This window comes from Castor canadensis, chromosome 12, assembly GCF_047511655.1.
Source record: "Castor canadensis chromosome 12, mCasCan1.hap1v2, whole genome shotgun sequence".
In the NCBI taxonomy this organism is placed as follows: Eukaryota; Metazoa; Chordata; class Mammalia; order Rodentia; family Castoridae; genus Castor; species Castor canadensis.
The window spans coordinates 16,955,199-16,980,340 of record NC_133397.1 but is presented as its reverse complement, the minus strand read 5'-3'; the positions used below and the strand labels follow the sequence as shown (position 1 = coordinate 16,980,340).

Here is a 25,142-nt window from a genome sequence, read left to right as displayed (position 1 = left end):
GTTAATCTTAGGGTCTACACCTTGAGCCACTTCACCAGCCCTTTATTGTAAAGGGTTTTTTCGAGAAGGGTCTTGCAAACTATTTGCCCAGGCTGGTTTCGAACCACCATCTTCCTGGTCTTTGCCTCCTGAGTAACTAAGATTATAGGTGTGAGGCAGCAGCACCCAGATACACCTTTTGTTTTAAGAAAAATTTGGCAATTAATAAATGAATATATATGTGTATATACATATTACTTTAGCTTTATACAATGTATACATATATATTATATATTTTGTATGTATACATATACTTGTGTATTATATATATACACACACACACACATTCCTCTTTTCACTTGAAAACAGGTTTTGAGAAAACTTTCCATGTCAGGACTTAACTATCTTCACTTACAAAATGTTGTATGGTATTCCAGTGTGAGACCACCCATGGTTATTTTTTACCAGAGTTTAAGGTAACAGCCCTGACTTCAAGAATTTCAATAAGACTAGGCTGGGCCTCCCATCCCAATACACCAATTAAAAGCACTGAGTAGTGGTGAAGGGCAGAAAAGGAGACAATCAAATGTAGCCACGTGGGGAAGAATAGATAAAGGGGTTTCAGTGACCCTAAGTCAATGAACTTGAGGTAAACATGAGCTTCCAGATTGTATATGGAAGAGGCAGGAAGCATGCATAGTTAATCAGTCTTAGTTAAACTGTGGTCTGGTTGATCATTATCTCAGGTGTGGTCAGGTGAAGCCTTATCAGGATAAAAAAGTCATTGCTGCCTGGGGGGTTGATTCCACTCTTGTCATAAAGATGTTTGGAATCCAAGGTGACTGCAGGAGGGAGAAACTCAAGAGGAAAATGTTAGCGGCAAAAACAGAACCAGAGAGGACAGTGACATGTGTGCCTCTCCGGATTTGCTTTCCCTTTAGCGGTGGGCATTTAGACTTGCCTCTGGGAGTTCCTGGGTGACAGAGTCAGTGCATCGCAGCTTGACAGATGCTATCACCTGAGCAGAGAATGTCTGAGCCAGTTCAGGTGCCTGTTGCACGCATTGGGCAGCTCTAAAGTCAGGTACAGGGCTGGTGGAGTGGCTCAAGTGGTACAATGGCTGCCTACCAAGCTTGAGGCCCTGAGTTCAAACCCCAGTACCACCAAAAAAAAAAAAAAAAAAAATTAAAGTCAGGTGCTGGCCTTCATCCTTCTCCTACTTCACTCTCCCTCCTGCAGTCAAGAGTGACATTTCTCTCACAGCGAAGCCCTGTGTGTGCAAAAGGAAGACACCCCTTCCAGGAACTTTCTTTCTCTTAGTGGGAAAAGAACACAGTGAGGGATTCACTAAGGGTGATAGGGTCAGAACACAAATCAGGATAGACCTTGCTTTGGAGGCCAGTGACTCCTCACTGAGCCAGGCATTGACCCTTCAGTGACCCGATCATGAGAAGACCTCAGGGTATCTAGGAAGAGGTTGCAAGGTCCCATGGTACCTGGCCTCTGAGAGGGGCCTTGGAGGAAGAGGTTCTCTTGTGTGATGTGGGCAGGGAGGAAACGCAAACTGGGCAGGAGTTCACTGGGTCAAAGGCAAGCCAGACCCTCTCCTTTTCTGTATGTGTGTGCTCTTCAGGGGGCCCCTTTGTAGGATGTCTCCTCTTCTCAGTCAGCCCCAAACAAACACATTGATCTGGGCAATTAACCCCTTCCAACCCCAATTTTTTCCTATTTCTGAGAAAAGAAAGGTAAGATACAAAATTGACCCATTTTTGGAAAGGATTGAAGAGCTGACTTCAGACCTTTGAGCCACCATCTGGGAGACACACTCAGGGTGTGTTTAATTCCCCAGGACTCCCTCAGCTCCTGAAGAGGCCCCAGCCAGGCTGTCCCATGATGTCACCAAGGCCTTCAGGGACCGACATTAGCCCCAAAGAACTCTGAGGCAGATATATCAACTCCTCCCCCACCAGCCCCCCCCCCCCCAGGGACAGACTTGGGGAAACTGAAAGCCCAAAGAGGGAGGTTTCAGTTTGCCTGAGGTCAAAGGTGTGCAGGAGAAGTGAGTGCCAGGGCGGTGGCAACCAGGTGCTAACTGGTTGGAAGCATGCAGGGGCAGTGAGGTGGGGGATGCACAGGACTGCCCTAGGAGACCTTCTTGGCTCCCAGTTTAGGCGGACTGAGGCAGGCCTTGCCTTCTGCCCCAGGAATGTGGTGAGAAAGACACCATCTTTGGTCTCTTAGCTCCGGTGCTAAACTAAGGTCATTTAGCACCGTCACTCCAGCTACAGATTGCCAGCAGGGCCCATCCGGTTCTTCCCCTTCGCTCTCACTGTTGGTTGCCCCACACCTGCAGGCTGAGGTGCCTGATGGGAGACGAAAACACCGAGGTCCAGGGCCCTGTAAGGAATCATGAAGGAGCAGAAACTGAACCGGTGCTCCTTAGATGGGTGTGTCTGAGGTCATGTGGGAACAAAGCAGCTATTCATTTTTCCTTTGGCTTGGAGTATGAAGAGAGAGGGCACTGTCTTCAATAGAAAGACTCCGAAAACTCCTTGCAAACAAACGAACGAAAAACAAACCCAGCTCTTCCTCAGCGTGTCCAGCCGTTTAAAATAAGGCCGGGAGTTTCCAGCACTTTGTGGATGCTGGGAAAACGTGGACGCGGGTGAGAACAAATGCTGCGGAACGCAGGAAGCCCCATTCGCAGCAAAAGGAGAGGTGGGGTGCGTGTGCGTCTGTGCGTGTCCATTAGTGTAAGGCCTCTCTGCCTCGGGGCTCCCGATGCACCCAGAAAGTGGGATCGCAGAGTCCTGAGCACCTGGAGGGCGCCTGGCGTCCTCGCCCAGAGGGCGCTGCAGGCTCGCACCCACAGAGGACCGCCTACCGCCCCTCTTCAAGCGGCACCTCAATATCCTGGGCCAGAGGGTGCTCCCTGGGTCCCCTTAGTCCTACAGCAGAGCAGCCCAACGCCTGGAACTACGGAGTGCAGAGAGATCCCCGCTCCGAGAAGAAGGGAGGCGGGGCTCTACCCTAGCGGAGCAGAGAGTGGGGCGGACTCGGATCCCAGGAGGCGGGGACAGGGGCGGGGCTGTGGCCGGGGGTGGGGCGCTCCAAGGGGCCCGGAGTGGCTCGGGGGTGGGGTCCTAGGGGGTGGGGATTGGGGCTGGCCGAGAGACCTGGCGGAGCTGGGGGTGGGGGACTAGTTTTTGCAACGGCTAAGGGCCTGTGGGTTTATTATAAGGCGGAGCTCGGCGGGAGAGGTGCGGGTTAGGACAGAGCCGGGCGCAGAAGAATCCGGCAGTCAGGAGCAAGACTCCAGCCGGCGGACCCCGCAGCCCTCGCCCAGGACAGCAGCCCGCAGCGCAGCCCACAGAGCCTGCCCGGAGCCTCGCAAGCAGCCCCGACCCGCGCAGCCCGCCGAGCTCCCGCCGCAGGTCTGGGCAGCATGTGGCGCGCTGCGTTCTGGCTTTGGCTCTGCGCACTGGCGCTTCGCCTGCAGCCGGCCCTGACGGTGAGTGCCGCCCGGGGCAGAGCCGGGAGGCGGCGGGAAGCCGGGGCTCACCACTCGCCGAGGCCGGCCGCGGCACGTGGAGGGGGAGGGGAGCGGGACTTCTTCCCGCGCTAGCCTGGCGGACCCGGGGATAGTGAACCCTTAAACCAAGACTCCCGTTCCAATTCCCTCCGCCGTCGGTGGGCGCCGCACGGGTCCCGCCGCTCGGGTCCGGGGACTGGGGCGACCAGCAGAATGGAGTCTGCGTCCGGGCCTTGCGCTCAATTATGTAAAACGTCTCCACATGTGTCTGAGTCCGCTGGCCCTCGGCGGCGCCTAGGGTCGCCCGGTCCCATCCTTTTCGCCTGGGCATCGCGGCGGCCGGGCCTCCGCCAGTGACCCGGAGGGATGCAGTGACCGCGGCCCCAACGTCCCTTCGGCAGACTAATTCAAACCAGACCGCGGGCTTGCGCCCCCAGCGCCACAGATCCCGGGCGTCTTGCCCTTTGCGCCGAGGCAAGTTTGGGCGCAGCGTTACCTGGCGCGGGAGCGGGCGGACGGGCGGGTTGGCCAGGAGAACCCGAGCAAGGCTGCGCGGGAGACAGGGATGGGCTGGCGGGCGGCGCGGGGCCCTCGAGCTTTTCTCTAACTGGCTAAGGTGAGCCAGGCCGAGCTGGCAGCTGGAAGTTGCCTGGGAACTCTATATGGAGTACCCAGGAGCCCAACTTTTGGACGCTGAAGTTGTGCTGCCCCTGGAGGGGCGCCTTCCCATGCCCCGCATGGCCGAGGCGCGCGGGCGCTGCCACGCGAGTGGACTGCGGTCCGGCTCTTCCCCCTCCCCCGACTCGGCTTTGTGCTGGAGCCGCGCGGAGGGAAGGCGCGTCCCTTGGCCCGCCCAGTGGAGCCGCGGGGAAAGGGGGACAAACGTGGAGCCCGCGGCTGGGGAAGCTTTTGGGTAGGATGCAGCATCCACCTTTGGCGGGTGTGGATCTCTGAAGAGGGACTTGCCTGACAAAGACCATGCCGAGGGTCCCCAGAAAGTAGCTCTCCCGCCCCAGCCACCGTCCGCTAGCCCGCCTTCCCCAATGGGGGCGCTTTGTTCTCGGCCCCGGTAATCCTTTCCTGGGAACCGCCCCGCAGCGCCAGCACTTGACGTGGGCTGAACTCTGGGCCGTCGCCAGGTATCAGCGCTGGCCGCCGGGTGCCCACGCCCCCAGCCCCGGCTGCAGAGGCCAAGGGGAGGGATCCTCGGTGTGTGTGTCGCGGGGGAGAGCGGGGGGGGGGCAGCTTGGCCATCCTCTGGGAGTCAGAGGGGCGGTGCGGAGCCAGCGGCTCTTCCCCTGCCGGAAGTGGAGGTCTCTTGCCACCGCATCTGGACAGCTTGACTTCCCTACGTCTGGCAATGGGAGGCACGTGGGCAAGGACAGAGCGCTGAGCCCGGGTGGGCACTCGGGCCCAATGGAGCATCTGGACAAGTCCTTGGGCAGCGCTGACCCTCCGCAAGTGTTTTCCTCGGTAATAATAGTAGCTACCAGTTATTTGAGAGCTCCCAAGGTAAGGTAGGTATTCTGCTTTTTTGGAGACTGATGAGTAAAGTGTCTTCTCTGCCAGGTGACTGTGCTTCAGACAATTGTGAAGTCCAGGAGAGGACCCTAATGCCTATTGAGTTGCAGATGAGGTAGAGTCTGTTTGGGGTGCTGAATCTGGAGGTAGCAAGGAGGGATATGGTTTCTGGGCTGCCTCTCCAGTGCACTCCTGGCTTTCAGGTTCAAGAAGTTGCTCTTGAGGGCTGTGGTTTCTGTGGGGCTCAGATTACGCCTGGAATTATAGTTACCACTTTGGAGAAGAGAGTGGAACCACTTGGCATGCCTCCCTGACCTGCCTGGCATTACCTCTTGCTCCACTCTCCAGGCCCAAAATGGGGCCTCATCGGGGCCATGGAGGTGGGGTGCTGTGCTTACTTACAGCCTGAATCAGGAGGGATGGTGGTTCCTTTCTGCCTACCTTGGATGAGGCAGATATTCCTGAGATCTTGGATTTTAGGGTACCCATTAATACCCTGGAGGCAGCTGGAGATGGCCTTTTTTTTTTTTTTTTTTTTTTTTTTTTATGGACTGAGTTTCCTGTGTGCTGGATGGGGGCAGATATTGCATTAGGAGGCATTGTTTCAGGTCCAGAAATATGGACACTGTTGGGAGACACAAGACCCTGAAGGCAGAAGAGGCTCTGTGGAGAAAAGGGGAGAAGGATGGATGGTCTTTGGAAGGCCTCCTGGAGCTGGTGGATGAGCTGAGCCCCAAAGCACTGCCTGAGCTGTGGGGTCAGACTCTGCTTGGAGCTTAGGTGTTCTTTCTGCTTTTCCTTATTTTATAAGGTTTAGGGTTTCTCTTTCCCAGCAATACCCTTTTCCTTTACAGTTAATGTCAGGGTTTAGTAAAGGGGTATATACCATGGGATGAAGTAACTTTCCAGAGCCCTCCTTTTTTTCTTTCCTAAAAGGCGTAGGCAGTTGAGATGTGCTTAAAATAGGATAGAAGATGTGTGCCAGTTGCTGAGATCTGTCTCCTTTGAAAGACTCCTTTGGCCCCTGTGGGAAGCAGGTCAGAACCACCCCCCCCCCCCAACCAGTGGGGTAGGGAATGATGACTACTGGGTGTCTGACTTTGAATAGGCAAGGGGAGGCTGCAGGGGCAGGAGGTTGATCAGAACCCCTCCCCAGAGATTGAAACAGGTTTGTCAAAAGTGTGGTGTGTGTATGTGTGTGTGTTTGTTTCCAATGGTCTTTTGTTTCTGCCATGCCAGAAAAAAATCACTTGTCCAGGAATAGTTATTTGCTATTTTCTGTTTTTTCTCTCTTCTGCTTCTTGAAAGGCATAAAATCCCTTTTGCCTTAATTATGGGGACTAGTAGAGACATTTCTCCAAGACCTGGCAGGGTGGGAGGGGGTGGGGGAGGCCTGGCTACCTCTGGCAGGGCTCAGCCTTTGGAGGTGATGTCACTGCTGGCTTCAGCTCCCTGGGGAGGGTGGAGTTGGTTTAAGTCTCTACCTGTGGCTCTTGATGGGTTCCAATAAAACATCATTAATACACATTGATGGGGAGAGGGGCCTGGAAAGAATGACTGATAAGCTGACTTATTTTGCAGTATTTTCTAGAGGGTTTCCCCTGCCCCAATGTGGCAGTAGAATTTTAGATTCCTGAACTCCCTTGAGAATGAATTGTCCTTGTATTCAGACTTTTCCAGAGTTGAGAATCAGTATTACCCTACAAGGTATTTTTACTTTGGACAGGACTCTGATAAATTTATTTCTCTCCTTTATCACTACCACCAAAAGTGCTAGGCATAATTTTATCTCCTTTGGATGCCAGGGCCCCCCTCCTGTTTACTTTGCCAGGTCACAGCGCTGCTTTGTAGGTCTGTTGGGCTCCAAAGAACATTGCGCCCTGGTGCTTGGTGGCCTCTACTTGCTGTGTTTTGAATTCTCATCTGCTCTTTTTCCTTTTCCATCCCTGTCAGATAGCCAGAAGTGACATTGGTATAATGGCTGTTCTGTTCAATTCTAATTTGTTACTTTTCTCTAGCAGTACTGAGAAACAAATCAGATGGTTAGAATTACTTCTAAAACAAGAGTTGTGGGCTCTGAGTTAAGGGTCTTATCTGGAGTAACCTCCATGATATGTGGATTTAGTGCCCTTGCAGACCTCTGCACTAGTCTGTAGTGCATTGGCAGGAAGGACAGAAAGGTGCTGCTATGACTCTTACCCCCCAGGTCAAGAGTGATGAAGAGACACTGAGGAGGTGAGGTGGGCCTCCCACATCTTCTCCTGGAATAAGCACCTGGTGAGCCCATGTCCCAGTCCTCAGCCTCTAATCTGTAACTTGCTAGTCCCAGGTTGCCAAGGCTGGCCAGGCTAGCTCCTCATACATCCTGATGAGCAAGTACTCTTGTTCTTTAGCCTTGACTGTGACTCTTAGCTTTTGATCCTGTCTCCATCTCTTCACCGTATGTTTTATTTGGGTTTTAGTTCATATTTCTATATAATCTGCACCCAGAAACAAGTTTTGGATTAAGTAGAATCCCAGGACCAAGTCTCAACTCTGCCACTAATTTACTGTGTAATCTCAGGTGAGTCACTTTACTTCTAAGTCATATTGTCCTCATCTGTAAAACAGACATCTTGATACCTGTTCTTCCTGCCCTCATTCTGTCATTTACGTATTCATTTCACAATGGATGTGTGAAAGCGCTTTGTAATGAAAGTGCCAAGGAAAGTTAGCTGTTGATACAATTAAGGTTACCTGTGACTGAGTGCCTATTATGGAGTGCTCAGTACTTTTCCTAATTCTTATTTAATCTTTATCCCAGACCTTTACAATATATGTTATTGCCCCACTTTTGGATGAGGAAGCAAAGGCCTATAGAGGGTGAGCCCTTCCAAGGAGCAGAGGTGGCAGAAATAGGATTTTTATGTGTGTATGTGGCATGAATGGATTATAGTGCTATCAGTCCTCCTCCAAGAAGCCTGGCACATGGGGTCTGGTTGAACCCTTTCAGGCCCTGCTGTGTATTTGATGGTTCATCCTGGAGACCTTGGGTGTGAGCATTTTGGATGGAGGGGTATTGGGCTGGGCTGAGCTGGCCTGGACGGTGCCTTTGGGCAAGCTCTGAGTATTGGGCGACACCCTGGGCCTTGGCCTTGTGCACCTGACGGTTGCTTGGGAATAGGCTAGAGTCCCTTAAAGAAAGCTGAGTAAAAGGACACAGGAGAGTAGGGTGTGCATCCTGGGCCTGGAGTCTACACAAGACTCACAGTTGTTGGCTGGTTGCAGAGTAGCCTGTTTGGACGATCCTTTGTGTCTTCCACAGGCAGTACCCAGCACACCCTTTCTTTCATCCTGGGTCCTGGGAAGCACATGCACAGTTTTAAACCCTGGGAGATGGACACCATGGCATGAGTGGGGTGATCAGACCCCAAGACTCCTGGCTCTTATGCCAAATTCACCTCCTGGTCCTCTCCAGTGCCAGGTTCCAGTAGGGAAGCAGACACGTGAGTAGTTGGTCATTAAATGAGGCCTAGATCCAGAAAACACAGGAAAAGTATTTCCTGATCACCTTTTCACCAACTAGCTTTGTAATGTTAGGCAAAAGCCTTCCTGACACCCCACTGCAGTATGCCTAGGGAGAAGGAATGGGATTGAGGGAGTCTGTGGAAAGAGTGTTTTTGGGGCCAGGATCCTGTACCCTGGAACAGAGTCAGTCAGCTTGGTGTCATTTTCTTCTTAGCTGTTCCAGTAGAGATTGAATTTTGGATGGGAATATGTACTCTGGAACCTTCCATGGAATGTGACATGAATATTCTGACAGTGCCAAGGGAGGACAGGCATTGTATATCCCTTACTATGGGGAGACATGTTTTAGGTGTCAGCAATAGAGATGTGAGGCCACAGAGGTAAAGCCCTGGGCTCTGGGCCACTTCAGCAATTGTGCAGCTTTCAGCTCCAAGCAGACATTGGAAGACCCTGTAGACACTGGAACTAGCCTGGTAGGGCTAGTTCTGTCTGTGCAGTGTACTGCTTTGGCCTGCCCTCAGGAAGCTTATGTTCAGGTTGGGAGACAGAATGCAGAGGTCCCCTGCATTCTGAGGCCCAACACAGTGCAGCAGGTCCTATCCCTATGGTCAGTGCTGGAGGAGCCCAGAGGAGGCATAGGCACTAGGGAAGGAATATCTTGCTACTCAATATGCCCTGCATGTTTGGGGAGCCACGAGGCCTCGCTAGGCCTGCAAGTAGAGGCAAGCTTAACGGGCCTGGGGAGAGTGCAATGAGGAATCTTGGGACCACTGACAGGGGAGGGGCAGGGATGGGGCAGACCTGCTCTCCACTCTGTGGTTTGCCCAACTATCTTTCCTGCTGACTTGTGAACTTGGAGGTGGCCCCTCCTGCCCCTCATTCCTCTTCACTCTGGGAGCCTCTTAAGGGTCTCCAATCTCCAGGTGTTTATGGCTTCGTGGGCTGCCTAATTATATGTAAAGGATGCGCTCCTCTGGCCTTCAGCCCTGGGAAAAACTCCTCTGCCCAGTGACTCACCTGAGGCGTGTAGCCCCGAGAGAGGCTGTGTGTGTGTGCAAACATGCAGGCACATACACGCACACACAGCCTTTGGCTTGGTCATTCCCGATGTGCTCTCCCCTGGACTTTCTTGTGGGATACGGTGCAGTCTAACCTTTGGGAAACCTGGTCACCACCTGTCCTGTCTAGAAGCCAGGACGCCTTCTCCTCTCTCTCCCTTTCTGTCTGTCTTTTCCTTTTTAACTGCAGCTTTGGAACTCTTTGCATCCCTGGCTTAGAAGCCTGTGGAAGCTATTCCTGCAGAGGACAACCAGGACACTTGTCTTTCCTAGTCCCAGCTATGCCCTTGCCTCTGGGTTCAGGCAGGTCATGACCCCTCTGTGCCTGTTTCTCAACTGCTCAGGGGTCTTTCCTTCCCTCCTTCAGTTCTGAGTTCTGTGTGGTTGCAGAAACCTTGTCCTGGGAAGGGTGAAGGTGACCCCAAAGAACTTCATGGGCCTTTTTTATTTCTGTTATTGACCTAGCTGTCCAGGGGTCTCTGTAGGATGGATTGTGCTGGTAGAGATGGAGTGTGGGGCAGTCTGATGGAGGGGCACCCTTGGTGCCCATCGTGATTAACAGGATGGATAGAGGCCCCTGGGCAAGGTCAGGCTGAGGGTGGGGCCAGGTGGTGTTCTCTGCACCTACACCCAGGCATCCTGGCACCTGCCCCGAGGTTCGCTCATCAGCAGGAATGAAAGCTGTGCTGGGCAGGTTGAGGCAGCAGGAGGCGGGCGTGTTTATCACTCCACTCATCAGCTGAGTCATGGTACCAGGCCCATGGGTCCTCCCTGTAGACCTACCCAACCAGCCTTGACCCACCAGCGCCCACTGTGTGCTGGGCACATGGTGGGGAGGTACAGATGAGGCCTTGAAGGCCTGGCTTCCAGCCCTGGCCCTGCCCCTCTGCTGTTGAATAGCTGCAGATATGGCCTTTTTTGGCATCAATGAGTCCATCTGTGAAATGGGAGCAGGGAGTTGAGAAGCAGAGGAGGAAAGTCATGAGTCAGGCCTTTGGGGCCTTTGGGTGTTTGTGACTTCATGTGGCTGTGTCATGTGACTGGTGGGTATCTGGTGTGTGTGTGTGTGGTGGTGGTAGGGGGGCTGCTGCCTGTGCTTCTGCTGCCCCAAAGGGATTCTGCCTCAGGTGCTGATTGAGAGTTAGAAACCCTACCTGGCTGGATCAGACCTAGAGCCAGAATCTGAAAACTGACAGGGTGGGCCTATGCCTGGCCCAGGGGCTACATTACGAGAGGGTGCCCATCACCTGAACTAGACAGGAGATGTAGTCTCTGTGGACAGTCACAAGGAGTAGAGACAACAGAAGGCATTAATAACGCAGCCCTGTCCCGTATCTCCTCAGCTAGAGGAAAGTTTTATCCCAGAGTCCTACAGACCACACTGTAGGACTCAAGAGCTTGGGTTATAAACTGATCCTTGTAACTTCAGGTCTGCAGGCTGCTTTCTGGCCGTGCAGAGTTTTTGAGTAGGGTCTTCCTAATGGGGCAGCAGGGGGTACAAAGGTGGTGGGGCCTGCTTTGGGACTGCTTCTGAGCACATCCATCCCTGAAGGTAGTAAGACAGTAAGGCAGTGTTCACTGCATGATAGTGGGGGCTAAAGTTCGTAATTGTCTTCACTTGGGGTTATCCGTACCTTCTGTGGCCACGCAAGCCCTCCATGGGTGCCTCTCTCCCAAATAAAGGCAACCACCTGGACCTGACACCCTGCTCACCTTTGGGGGCCCCATTAGGAGTCCGGAAGCTGTGAGGCTGGGAAGATGAGGGGGACCTAGTACTGGCAGGCTGAGAAAACAGGCCTGGGGCAGGGCAAGGATCACCTCTCCCCAGGGTGGGATGTGAGGTGGTAGGAAGGGACTTCCGGGGGGCTGCAGTGCTGGTGCCACCATGACACCTACCACGTGCTAGTACCAGAAGGGCCCAGCTTAGAAAGGCCTTCAGGACTTGAGCTCTGGCTTTGCCCATCCATTGAAGATAACAGTGGTAGCTGAGGATGCTCCAGGGGCCTGACGTTGATTGTGTCAAGGATCACAGTGGCAGTGGTTCTGCCTTGCTCTGCAGCAGCTTCTCAGCACCCCTGATGCCCAGGAAGCTCTCCAGGCCTCAGAGGTCCCATCTCCTGAGATGGTTCTGGACGGATATGGCAGTCAGGTTTGGGCTCGCGGGGCCCTAGGCGTGGGGTGTCTTAGGATCCTCCGAGAAGGTGTGGAGCCTGACGTCACTCCACCTTCTAGAGATTGCCATGGGGCTCGGGTGTGGTCCTGCTGGGGTGGTCACATCTCTTCCAGGATGGCATGCAGGGGAGGATGGGGCTAGCCTGCCCACCCTTCAGGCTGTGTTATCTCCTCTTGCCTTCCCTTGCCCTGACCCCAAAGGCGCTCTGAAGGGGACTTGGGGCCTGCAGAATGAGCACAGGTAACTTTCTTGGAGGCCAGGCTGGGTGATACAGAATCGTGGAAGTGGGCCCCAAGGTCCCCATGAATACATCTGAGGTAGAACTGGCCTTCGGGCTCAGAGGATTATGGGAAGAATAGGGAGCTCCCTACCCTTACCTCCCCACCCCCCACCCCTGAGAATCAGGAGCATTCTTACAGACTCCTGTCTAGGAGCTGGGTATACAGTGGACACTTGGGCCACCTGTCCTTACTGGATGCCTGGATCTGCCTACCTTTGGGGGCCATGCCTGGCCAAAAGCCTCAGAGCTAAGTAGGTGACAGGGACCCAGAACTGGCTGGCTAGTTTGCCCAGGCTGGGGCAGAGAGAGAGATATTGGGTGGAGTCTGGCCCACTGGGATCATATCTGTGCTTCACCATTTCCTGTGTAATCTTGAGCACAATTCTTTATCTACCTGAGATTCAGTTTCCTCATATCCTGCCTGAGAAGGCTTTTGGAGAGAGTTAATGAAGCAACATGTGATATGATTCGGGGCAGGGGCTTTCCTCACTTAGAGCAAGGCTTTGGGGGTATCTAGGCTGGTCTGCTGCGGGGAGCACCCCAGTGACTGTAGCTGGGGGAAGGGGTACAGCCACTCTGTGTGAGTGGCCAGCTGGTCTTGACCTGGAGTTGCTGATGTAACAGGGTCTTCAAACGTGGCTTTTACCCTTTCTCAGAAACCTGAGCCTTTGCTGGCAGGCCAGACTTTGGTCTCTTCCACCTGAACCTCTGCACTGGACCTACCTGCTGACCTGGGCTAGGCTAGACTGGCAGGCAGCAGAGGAGGCCAGGTAAACTCAGATACCTGGGCACCTGTGTGGGGGATCATGCCATTGCCCTGGGTCTTTCAGTGCAAATGAGAGCCCAGTGGTTTCACTGTGATGCTTCGTTAACAGCAGGCCTGCCAGAGCAAGCTTGCCTGGCCTCTCTCCTCCTCCATGGTTGTGTGTTCTTGCACAAGTGACTATCCCCTTTGCCTCAATTTCTTCATCTGTAAGGTGGGCATGGTAATAGAGTCTAAAATAGTTGTAAAGATTAATTAGTTCAGGGAAAGTACTTACACTTGTACTTGACACATTCTACTCAGTAAATATTACTTGCAATGGCTTTTGTTCAAGGCCGACTTTGGTTTTTGTTCTTCATTTAATCCCCAGCCCTGGTCACATACTGGGCTGCTTCTCCCACTCCTCACTGGCCCTGAGTCTTGTGCAAGGTGTCAAGGCCACTCCCCTTTCCTGGGGTTGCTGAGCTGCTGAGATGGGTTGCATCCATCTACATACCAGCCCTGCAGAGGCTGTGAAGGCCAGGAGCTCAGCCTAGTGGCTGAGGTTGTGCAAATTTCCCAGCCTTGAAGGAGGGTGTGCTCTCAGTGGAAGGGCCTCAGCTGCTTGGCTCCAGTTTGGACTGGCCCTCCAGTAATCTAGAGAGCGACTCAGCCTCTTCAGACATGGCCTCCATAGAGAATCCTAGCTTGTACGACTTAGGCCACAGGGACCAGCCCCATCCTGCCATGGGACCCCTTCCAAAATACCTTACCTTCTGTCTTTCTATCTGGGCTTCCCAGCGGCCTCAGTGTCTACTCAGTTCAAATTTGTGTTTTTTTCTGAGCAGAGATTCCCAGATAAATCCAATGTTCTTCTGCACATGGGAGGAAAACACACACATCTGTGGCTCAAGGGAGAGAAAAGGGGGTTTACTCTCCTTCTTGGATATGGTGCTGCTGGCATCCATATTCTGACAAAGGTTAAAAAATCTGCTCTTGGCATTTTCCAGCCTCCCTTTTGTAATCTTTCCCTACCTCCTGTAGCTCCTATCCCAGTTGCATTGCCCTAGTTCCAGAATTAACCCCTCCCCCAACAGGGAGCTGGTTTTGTACTATAGTGTGAACGACTAGCACCCTTTAGCATTCCCCTCCCCCTGGCATTTTTTATTTTCAAGGGGATATTGCACAACTGCAGGGACACTGAGAAGAGAGATTTTGGTAAGAAAGTTGGAGCAGATTTCTCCCAGCCCCCAGCTGAAGCCCTGACTGACTGCAGGTGTGTCAAAAACTGCAGTTTCAGTGTCTTTGAAACTTCAAGACACTTTATTTATCCAGTGCAGGGGAGGACTGTCCCTTGAAGTCCATATGCCACAAGTGTCAGGCCTCCATGCCCAGTTGACTCTGGGAACTAATTAACTAGATAGGTTTCTTCCTGGGTCTCCCAGGAAGGGCTCAGGGGGGTGTCCTGTATTAAGCTTCTGGCCTTACATGGTCTTTAGAATAGCCAGGCTGGGGGAACAATTTGAAGAGGCCTTGGCTGTCCGCTCTAACCCTAAAGGCTGCCGGTTGCCACCCCCAGATTTCCCTTATTTGATACATCTCCAGCGTCCTTCCTAGGCTGCAACTCTCTTTAGAAGTTGAGTGGGATGATATGGAGTCAAGGTGATAAGTGTCCTTGTCTTCCATCTGCCTACCATGTCCTTGTCTTCTCACTGCCGATCACCACATTTGTGGTTTGCTACCTCTTGCAGTAGCCACCATGTCTGGATGCCCCTCGAAGGCAAGCCTGGACTCCCCATCCAAAGAGTGCATGGAGAGTATAAGCCATACAAGCCACAGGCTTGGGCCTGGGAGACCTCTTGCCACCATTTAGCCAAACACCCAATTGTACATGGCAGCCTGAGACAGGGTGTTTTCCAAGGTCACCCAGGATGTTAGGAACAGAGCCCCAACTATACACATTTTCCTGGTACAAGATCTCCTTATTTTCCTTTGGCTACCCTCTGGTTGTCAGTGCCAAGGGTCTGTAAGGAGGGGTGAGTGGCCAGTCTCGGGGGATAGATCTTGTCTGGCTCTCCATAGGAGCAACACCAGGTATGAGGCTGGCTGGACCAGAGTGAGACCTGCCTGCCTAGCCAGCGAGCTCTGGCAGGTGGGAGGAACTGGTCTTCCTGCTCTGCTCCACACCCAGCTCTCAGCTGATCCTGCTCTGAGACTAGTTCTGGCATGTGGGCCTCCATGCAGGCGCCGGCTCCACAGAGGGGTGGGCATGGGGTGCTGGGGAGACACTGACCTGGCAAGGGGATCAGGGCTGATGGGAACTAATAGTCCAGCCCCTCCCAGCAGGCAGCATAGTATGGGAAAGGGCCTAGGGTTGAGAGGGTTGGCTCTGACCTTGACCTCAGGTTTTCTGTCTGATGTGACACCAAAGAGAAATGCTGTGGAAAAGGGTCTTACAAAGGCAAGTGGCCTTTAAAACCAGTCCAATGCTGTCCTCCACCCCTGGCGCTTCCCAGGAATCCCCCAGGGCAGGAAGGTATCTGGGAGTGGCAGAGTGGGGACTGCCAAGGTGGGGTGTATATATGAAGGGGTGCTTACTCAGGGTCCCCCAAATATGGTCCAGTGGAAGTGCTGCAGGGGCAGGGCCTCGTCAATGCCTTGCTCCACGTGGGTTACCCAGCAAGGCCACTGACTCCTCTTTTTCTGCTTGCCCACTCTGGCCCCCGCCCGGGGTCAGGCCCAGCACTCCCTGCCCACCACCCTTTCCTGTCACCCTCTCTTACAGGTCTCAGCTTGACTCTTGGTGGAGAGACAGTGAGCAGATAAATCATTACCTGTCAGTCGGAAATGCTGGTGCTGCCTTGAGGCACCTGTGGGGCTCCTCCCTCCTGGGAGTTGTTTCAGGGGGCAGATTTTAGGGTCTTAGCCTTCCCGGCTGCCTGTAGTTTCCCCAGCTCCCCAGGAAGGAATAGGGTTGGCTGCCACCTCCACCACAACTTGGTGTAGGTGGGAGCCGTATCTCTTGAATCCCCGGCTATGGCCCTACCCCTCCTCCTTGTGTCCAGTGTGAGTCTGTGGCCTTTTATCACCACACACTGCTATAAGAGCATAAGGGAATTTAGAATTATTCAACCAAGCTGCTTCTATTTTCCACTCAACAACGGGTCCAGAGAAAAGACAGGGAGCTTCCCAGGGCACCCAGCGTGAAATTATTGGAGCCAGATTTGACATTGTCTCTGAGCCCTTTGTTTGAGATGCTTTGAGATAAGTCTGCTGTGCTGGGCCAGTGCTTTGGCCATTGCTAGAGAAGAGGAGGTAAGCCATCCTTCCAGTCCCACACTTAGGGCACCAGGGTGCCTGGAGGCTGCCAGAGGTAAAGTACGGTTTGGCAGTGGGTCTCCCTCAGTAGTCTCCCCAAGACTATTGGAGGCCTTGTGGTGCTGCTGCCCCTGGGGTCCAGTCTCACCCTTGGGGACCCCCAGGGCCTCTTAGCATCAGCAGTGACTGCTTGTTGGTTCCCGCCAGGTCAGTGTGTGGGCCAGTCAGTGGGAAGGTGCTGGGCTGGGAAGCCAGTTACCTGTGAAAGCAAGGTTGTACCCATTCAGTTCTGGCAGGGAGGAGTCTCAGCTCAGCTTTGGACAGAAGGTTCTTGCTTTCCTTTGTGGGAGTTGGGGGGCTCTGAAAAGTCAGGGTTTCTTTAGCTTCTTATTGAGGGAGACCGAGCCAACACCATGGAGTTCTGTCCACCAAGAATGAAGCAGAAGTGTAGAGAGAAGAATCCAGAGTCTTGCTTTGCCTCTAGAATTTGTTCATGTGGATCTGTTGTAATTGGTGCCTTGTCTCCAAACACTGGACTTGGTCAAGGTACCCAAGTGGAAATCTTGCTTCCCCCACTCCTCCTGGCTGTGGGCGCCTCTGGGCCTTTCCTGTCTAGACCATTGTTCTTGAAGTACAGCCTGTGGACCCCCTTAGGACATGGGGGTGGAGTGCAGAAGACTGTGTTTCCTCATGATTCTTAGGAACCCTGGATGTGGGGGATGATTTGGTGTGTCATTTGGTGCAGAAATGGGGTGGTGAATCCTAGGGTTCTGTAGCTCAGATCTCAGTGTCCCCATGCCCCCCACCATTCCTGCCAAGAGTTGTGAAGTCTGGGGGAAGAGGAGTCAGCTCATATTTCTTAGGTTTGTAGATCTGACCAAGGGACTGAGGGGGCTAATACAGATTTCTAACACACTGTGAATCGGTTTGAAAGTTCCCAAGGTTGTTTGCAGTGGCATGGAATCTTGGGAGTGAATGGGTGTCTGTCCTGGCTTGAACACAGGGCTCTTCCTACCTTTTAACACTGAAGCCTGGGCTCCTGGAACAAGTCTGGAGCTCTCCTGATGACCAGACCCAGAGCCAGGGCCATATCCAGGATCCAGGCTGATAAGGATAGCTCTTTGTCACTGGTGGTGTGACTAATGGGACTTTTTGATTCAGTGATTCCGCTCCCACCCACAAAAGCTGGGAGTTTCAGTACCACATTGAGCAGCTATAGCTGACCTGTAGTTCAGCTTCCCTTGCCCACTCCATCATGCAAAGGTTCCAGCGTTGCCCAAGTTAGTGTGTTGGAGTGACATTATTTTATCCACTCCTGCGTCTGGCTTGGGACTTCAAGGATCAGCCTCTGGAGTTCTCTCTTCCTGAAGCCCCTGGGAATGTGCTCTGTCAGGGCTGTGACCAGACTATTTCTTATTCTGTTTTCTTCCCAAAGCCCTTAGATTATGGTCCCAGGTTTTTGAAGCAGGGGATCCCATTTAATATCATAATCCTGTAACCTCCTTATATGCCATCGTTCACTTAGAGTACATTGGTTGAAATAGTAACGTGATTCTGTAAAGTCGCTTTTTAAGGGATTTGTGATTTATCCCCCATCACTCAAGTCAAGCAGCAGGTGACAAGTTAATGTTTCAGTGCTGGTTGGAAACTTTGGACCTGGTGGCTCCAGGCTGATGGAGTGATGGGCAGCTTCTTTGGTTAGCCATTGGGTCCACCATACTTGAACCTCTTGAAGACACCCACTTGATACCCTGGCTTGTGACACAAATGAGGCCCAGGATGTCCTGGTGAAGTGCTGTAATACAAACCACACCTCTGCCTCTAGTGGCACAACAGAGGGGCTCCATCAGAGGGAGCTTGCCAAGGAGGGTGGCCCTACTTACAGTCATTGTAGGGGTGGGAGCTGGCAGGTAGTGGCTCCTGGCTGCACTACTGAAGCTTCCCTCCAGCCCTCTGCCTACAGGCCCCAGAGATATCCTTGGGCATGGCTCTTAGACATGGCTGATGGCGAGGAATGAAACTCCCTGCCCCTGTTCTGGTCCATGCCATTCCCTCTGTGCCTCTCAGGTGTGGGCTGGGTTCCCACCCTGGTCCCTCCAGCCTCTGGGGATGGCTCAGGGGTTCCTACTTAGTGACGTACTCCCATGGCTAATGGTGCTGCGCTGGGTTGAAGCGTCTTAGATGAGCTCCTTAAAATGGGTGGACTCAGCCTGGTCCTTAGGGCTGGGGAGAAGGAAAGAGAGGAGGATGGCAGGTGAGGAGAACAGGTGTGCTGCACTGGAAGCTGGAACACTTGCTGGCTGGGTGGCCTTGGGCAGGTTCCTTACCTTTTATGAGACTGTTCCTTATCTGTCAGAGATGCTAATCAGTCCTGCCTGCTCATCTGCAGATGAGTTGTAGAAATCAAACACTTTTTACCCTGAGGGAAGGTCTTGGCCTTCTCACACCTTCTTTCTCATTGGACCAGAGCCCTACCTAGGGCCTCACTTCAGGGTCTTTCCATGCAGCCCCGTGATCCCCCAGCCCCCACATCCAAAACCTTCCAGCTTTGAATTTTCAAGTTAGTGAGCTTCTACTGTGCTGTGGGTGGGGAAGGAGCAAATTTGCCTTGCTTTAAGAGAACAGAACATGTAAAAGCCAAGACCTTTCTTGGTACCAGGATCTGTTCTTTGTTCTTGATGTGCTCAATGGGCAGCTGATTATCCTGGGACCTGCAGAGATGAGAGCTTAGGCTGGCTTGCCTTTTGCCTCCCCACATAGCAGAAGGTAGGTTCAACTGATCCCGCCTGTCCCTGCACAGTCCTAAACCCTGGCCAAGCAGTGTAGAAGGTCCAAGGTGATGCTGAGGAGATCCTTATGAGGCCTTGGAGGCAGTGTACCCAGGCAAGGAGTACCACAGCCTTGCTAGAAGAAACTGAAAGTTAGAGCGAAACTTCAGAGTCAGCTGGCACCTTGGGAATCCCAGTCTGAACTCATCAGTTTCTGCTAATTTCCTCCGCAGGGGGTTGAAGCTTCCCTTTTTCCCCATCTGAGATGCTGTTATAGAAGGTCCCAACTGGCGGAAGAATTAGAGGGGACAGACAGCCCCACCCGTTAGTGGAGACTGGAGACCCAGAGTGAGGATTGGCTCCCGGAGGCCAGAGAGCTGGTTTGCCGGTTTCACTGGAGAAAGCGTTTGCTTAAGAGCTTGTTGTGTAAACAAGATCACAGAGGGATAAGCCCAGACAGCTAAGGGAACAAATTGTTTCCAGGGCCTGGGCAGACCCAGAGTCTTATCTAGCCATAGGAGAAGCCCTGCTCTTGGGAAACTGTTAACCTGTTGGGGCTTCTCTGTGTAGGTGAGAGGCCAGCCCCCCTGTGTTCACCTTGGCTCCTGGGCGGTGCCTCTTGGGTTGTACCTGGGCGTCAGTATGTGTGTTTTGAGCCTTGGCTACCTCCTCTGTTGAACAGGGCCTGGATCCCACGATGGTGGCTTCTCCTGGAAGATTCACCCTGTACAGTGCTGCTTAGGCTCATCTTGACAGAGCCCTGAGAGGCCTTGGGTGAGGTCCTCTTGGTGACTATACCTGCCTGGTGGGTGATATGTGGTAGCCTCTGTTGCTAAAGGAGGCAGCTTCAACCCATATGGTGGTAGTACAGGTATTTGAAGCCACATCTGGGATGGTGTAGACAAGATATGGCCTATGCGGGATGAGTGATAGACTCTGACTGTTCCTTGGGGTCTGGCCACAGTGGACTGTATTGGTCTTGTAGATGGGCCGTGAAAGGTTTTTCTAGGGTCAAGTCCTTTGCCTTGCAGGGAGGAGGGTACAGTTTGCTTTGTACTTTCAAAGGAAGTTCAGTGTTTTTTCTGGCCTTGCCATTTCTACATATAGCTGTTGTATCTTTCTGACCCTGGTTCTGGATATGGAGCCTCTTTTTGGTGCAACTCTGTCCCAAAGTTATCGCAGGAGACCAAAGATCCTGTCTGACCCTCACTGCTCTACTGCACTAACCAGAGAGACCTGTGGGTGTGGCCATGGTGCAGCTTTAGACAGCCCCTGTGACAGGTCTGCAGAGGCTCCTGGTGAAGTGGCTCCCTCCTGCGCCCTCATCCACTTCCATCCTGTCCTCTGTCCACAGACTTGCTAGCATTGGAGGCCCCAGAGTCCCTTGTCTCCATGTTGAGTTGCTGTGCCTCTCTAGGTTTAGAGCGGTGGCCACTGTTTGTGGGTGTATAGTGGGGGCCACGCTCTGTTAGGTTCTTTGCTTGCATAACCTAATTGAATTTCTGTAATAGTCCTGGAATGCAGATGTTAGTATTGACCCATTTTACAGTTGGAGAGACTGGGGCCATATGCTATTCAGTGACATCCCTAGGGCCAATCCAGTAAGTGGCAGAGGTCAGAAACCTATCACTGAACCATGTTTTATGCTTCCTTAGTCATTCTTTGTTCTGGTCCTTGATGGGGTCCTCTGACACCTGGTTACTGGGTCCTCCCTTCTGCACCTGATATTCTGGAGCAAGTGCTGGGGGTGGATGTGGTCCTGACTCTCCTCCCCTCCCTGCTCAGTTGTGTGGTGTGCTCCACCTTGTCCAGGTCCCCACCCCCAGCCCTGCAGGTCAGCCCTACCTTAGAATTGTTTGTGCTCTGCCACCTGCAGCCTCTTGGAACTGGAGTGAGCAAGGCAGGCCACATTCCTGAGCAACTAGTTGCCTAGGAGATCCACTTGAGGCCCACCACCCATTACTGGAGCCTCCTACGACAGACAGAATCCTTCCAGCCTCTGCAGTCCCCAGCCTGATGAGTGCCCTGTCCTTCCTTCCCCAAGGACAATATTCTGAGGAGGAAAGGGGGCCTTGCAGCCTGACCTGGAGCTATCTTGTGTGGGCAGAGCTGCCTCAGCACAGACAATTCCCCTGTGCCCCACTGTAGCCTCAGTGTCCACACCCTGGTGTCCAGCACACCTAGAGGTTGCTTCTTAGGGTCTGGATTTCTTGGAGTTGTTCCTGGAAAAACTCTTGAAAGCTCCTTGGCCGATGCCCCCACAAGACCTGGTGACTCCTACGGGAGCCCTAGCCTGCATTGCCAGGAACAGCTTGTCTGCCTTCTGAGAGGTCAGACGGTCCTGTGCCTCTGCACCCGGCTGTGTGGTCATCTAATCGGGGTGCAGGGAGGCCCAGAGGGCTGTGCAGAACTGAGAAGTCCTGGAATCACATGCAGGGTCTTCCCACCTGTGGGCTGGCAGGGTAGGTGAGTCCACTCAGTTGTCTAGGACAGGGACCCAGGGACAGCAGGGCTCTGGCCAAGTCTCTACTAATGCTCTTTTTGGATCCTTTTCCAGCAAATTGTGGCCACAAATGTGCCTCCCGAAGATCAGGATGGCTCCGGGGACGACTCTGACAACTCTGGCTCAGGTGCAGGTAAGACTGATGGCCGTCAGAGACAGTACCAGTCTGTGACCAGAGCGGCGGGCAGGTGGTGTCCTGGCTTTTGTGAGCCCCCTCCCCATTCATCTGGGTTGGAAGGACAATGCTGAGGGAAAGAATGGGGTCATGGCTTCAAGAAGCTGCCTGGCTAGAGAGAAAACCCCCACAGAGATAAAGAGAAGGCTGGAGGCTCTTAAAAGCCCCAAGCTGCCTGCTGCACACCAATGCATGTTGTCCTTTTTACTCACTGGGTGGACTTTGCAACCAACCTGGGAAGGCTGTTCAGCTCATGTGAGCTCTGGTATTTCCATTGTAAAATGGGAATAATACTTTGGCCATAGGTAGCACAGAGCCTTTCATGTCTTCCCTTCCCTACTTTCCTTTTCTTTGGGGAAGAGAAGTCCCTGAGCTAGAGCTGATCAGGGAGGCCTCCCAGAGGAGGCAACAGTTTTGGACCTTGGAAGAGGAGTGAGAGCTCAGAAAGTAGGCTGGACATCAGTGGGAATGAGACCAGAGTAGAGGCCTGAGAGCTGAGAGGTAGGATGCGGGCTGTTCTTGGGAACCTGGGCCCTTCTGGGGTGAGGGAGGGCAGGGAGGGCCGAAGATCTGTGGGCACTGGGCCAAAGCCCTGTGCCCCTGAGGGTGCCCCCACCCTGACATGCTTTGTGTTGGCTCTTCAGGTGCCTTGGAAGATACCACCCTTTCACGGCATCACTCCTCCACCTGGAAGGATGTGTGGCTTCTAACAGTCACGCCTACAGTTGCAGAGCCCACTGGCAGGGAAGCTACAGCCCCCTCCACCTCCACTCTGACAGCTGGAGAGGGGCCTGAGGAAGGAGAGGCAGTGGTGCTCTCAGAAGCAGAGCCTGACCTCACCGCCCGGGAAAAGGAGATTACCCCTGAGCCCAGGGAGACCACACAGCTCCCAGCCACTCAGAGGGCCTCAACAGCTAGACCCACTACAGCCCAGGCACCTGCCACCTCCCCTCCCCACAGGGACATGCATCCTGGCCCCCGTGAGACCTTAGCTCCTACAGAGGATGGGGGTCCTGCCATCGACAGGGCTGCTGAGGATGGAGACTCCAATCAGCTCCCGACAGGAGAGGGGTCTGGGGAGCAGGTGAGCAACCTCTGTGTTTCCTGGGACATTGGCCTTTAGTGCCTGACACCTGGTAAGCCCAACACCCTGTGAACACATTGTGTTCCTCACCATGAAGATGGGATCACAGGGCTTCACCTAGAGCAGCACAGAATAATTACAAGGTCAGAGTGAGAGAGTCCTTCAAGGTCACTTAAGAGAAAGGCCCTCCCAAACTTATGCCTGGGTAAAAGTTCTACCAAGTTTTGGTTTTTGTCTTAATAGTGCCATGGGAATTTGACACGGTACACTGAAAGTAAGCCTGTTTTATATAATGTATGCTTTGCGTCACTTGAGCTGGTATCTGTGGCCCAGCCAGGGTCCAGTATGAACACATCATATCCAGGACACTGGGCTGTGGGGTCCTGGAGGTCCAGCTGGGGTGTATCTGAGTGAGTGGCAGCAGAGCCCAGACAGGCTTCTGGGTGTGAAACACAGCTGGATGTCGCTGTGATTGTGGTTGCTACCAGGCCTGATATGTCTTGCTCCCCCCCACCCGCACAGGACTTCACCTTCGACACATCTGGGGAGAGCACTGCTGTGGTTGCTAAGGAGCCTGACCACCGAAATCAGCCCCCGGTGGATCAAGGAGCCACGGGGGCCTCACAGGGCCTCCTGGACAGGAAGGAAGTACTGGGAGGTGAGTCTTCTCCCAGGTGGGGACAGCTGTCTTTAGACATGGGGTGAGGTGGACCTCAGCCAGAGTCACTTCCTGTGCTGTCTAGCTGGAGAGGGCCTGCTGCTGAACCCAGGTAGCTGTTGAACTGAGTTAGCCTCTCCATTTACCCTAGGGGTCATTGCTGGAGGCCTCGTGGGGCTCATCTTTGCTGTGTGCCTGGTGGGCTTCATGCTGTACCGGATGAAGAAGAAGGACGAGGGTAGCTACTCCTTGGAGGAGCCAAAACAAGCCAATGGCGGTGCCTATCAGAAGCCTACCAAGCAGGAAGAATTCTACGCCTGATGGGGAAGCAGTTCTTGCCCTGCCCCCTGCCACTGACTAGGCCCCTACTTGCCTCTCTGTGAAGAACTGCAGACCTTGGCCTCCCTGCCACCATACCACCTCCCCAGCATTTCAGCCCCTCTGGCTGCTCCTGCCCACTTACTCCTAGGGTGTGCTGGGGAGCTCACTCTGCTTCTCTGACTTCTGCCTAGAGGCTTGGGCGCAAAGGGTTTCTCGCATCTGACCTTTCCACCACAGCCACACCTGGCATCCCACCATTCTGACTTGGTTTCTCCACATGAGCACCCCCTCCCAGACACAGGTCTGGAGAGAAAGGGGACCCCACTGCTTTGGACTGAATGGCCTGTTGTGGCTGGAGGATCTTGGGTGGGAATCTTCAGCTGACACCATAGCACTTACTGTAGAGACCACTGGGGGCCGTGGCTGTGCAGTGGCAGGGGTGGGCATCTGGGGCTCCTCAGAATTCACTTTGTGTTGTGGGGAGGTCTACTTTAGATATCAACTTGTTTTTGCACATGTTTCCTCTAGTTTCTCTGTTCATAGCCCAAGTAGACTCCGTTACTTCCAGGGTAAGTTAAGTCAGTTGATTGGTGTCCCCCATCTTGCTTCCAATCTACGTTTGGGAGACAGCATCATGGTTAAGAAGACTTTGTTTCTGTTTTTTATTTTTTATTGTTTTTTTTAACTAGAAGAACCAAATCTGGAAGCCAAAACATAGGCTTAGTTTGTGTGTTGTCTCTGAGTTTGTCACTCATGTATGCAACAGGGTATGGACTATGTTTGGTGGCCCCATTTTTGGTGGTCCCCTCGGTGGGCTGACCTGTCCAGGCTGCCATGGGACAGGCACCTCTTTTGAGCAGTCATGCCTGTGTCCATGAACTCAAGGCTACAGCCATGGCTTGGGCCGCTGTGCTGTTGGAGGAGCCTGTGTGAGAATTGAATCCTGGCACTTAGGCTGGGGATGGACTGTAGGGTGGGTGAAAGGGTGGCAGAGAGCCCAGAGACTCTCCTGCTTTTGGCACCATCTCTGGGTATGCTTTCACCTGAAAGTTGACAAGAGGTGTCTTGGGCACAGCTGGTACTGGCTCCTCCATCAAGAACCAAGTTCACCTTTAACTCCTACAGCCCCACCCTGGGCTGGAATCAGGAATGTTTTCCAAAGAGTGATAGTCTTTTGCTTTTGGCAAAACTCTACTTAATCCAATGGGTTTTCCCTGTACAATAGATTTTCCAAATGTAATAAACTTTAATATAAAGGAGTCATGTGAACTCTACTGCCTTTGCTTCTTCTCTGGGCTGGTTGTGTGGATATGTCCAGCCTTTCCCCAAATACTGATGGCTTCAGAAAGCTTGGCTAGAGGATCTGGATCTTCATCTCTCCATCCCGAGGGGATGGATTCTGGATCCAGAATCCCTCTGGTTTATTTGGTTTTTGTTTTGGCTGAACTTCTGGAGGTTGGTGGGTTCAGCCAAGGTTTTGTAGGACCTGATGTCAGTCCTAAGTGGCTTAAATAGCTGGGACT

General features: G+C 53.1%; 1 protein-coding gene across 2 annotated transcripts; it reads left to right on the top strand.

Annotated features, from left to right (window-relative positions):
- The first annotated feature begins 3,181 nt into the window (after positions 1-3,181).
- Positions 3,182-24,878, top strand: Sdc1 (syndecan 1). 2 transcript variants are annotated; one of them, XM_074049232.1, is made up of 5 exons: positions 3,182-3,490; positions 21,436-21,514; positions 22,201-22,640; positions 23,163-23,298; positions 23,450-24,878. In XM_074049232.1, the coding sequence occupies exons 1-5, from the start codon at positions 3,425-3,427 to the stop codon at positions 23,617-23,619; spliced, it is 891 nt and encodes a 296-aa protein (XP_073905333.1). In that variant the 5' UTR covers positions 3,182-3,424; the 3' UTR covers positions 23,620-24,878. The 2 variants fall into 2 exon arrangements, with proteins under 2 accessions (XP_073905333.1, XP_073905334.1); XM_074049233.1 differs by lacking the exon at positions 3,182-3,490 and adding an exon at positions 4,822-4,984.
- Positions 24,879-25,142: the final 264 nt, after the last annotated feature.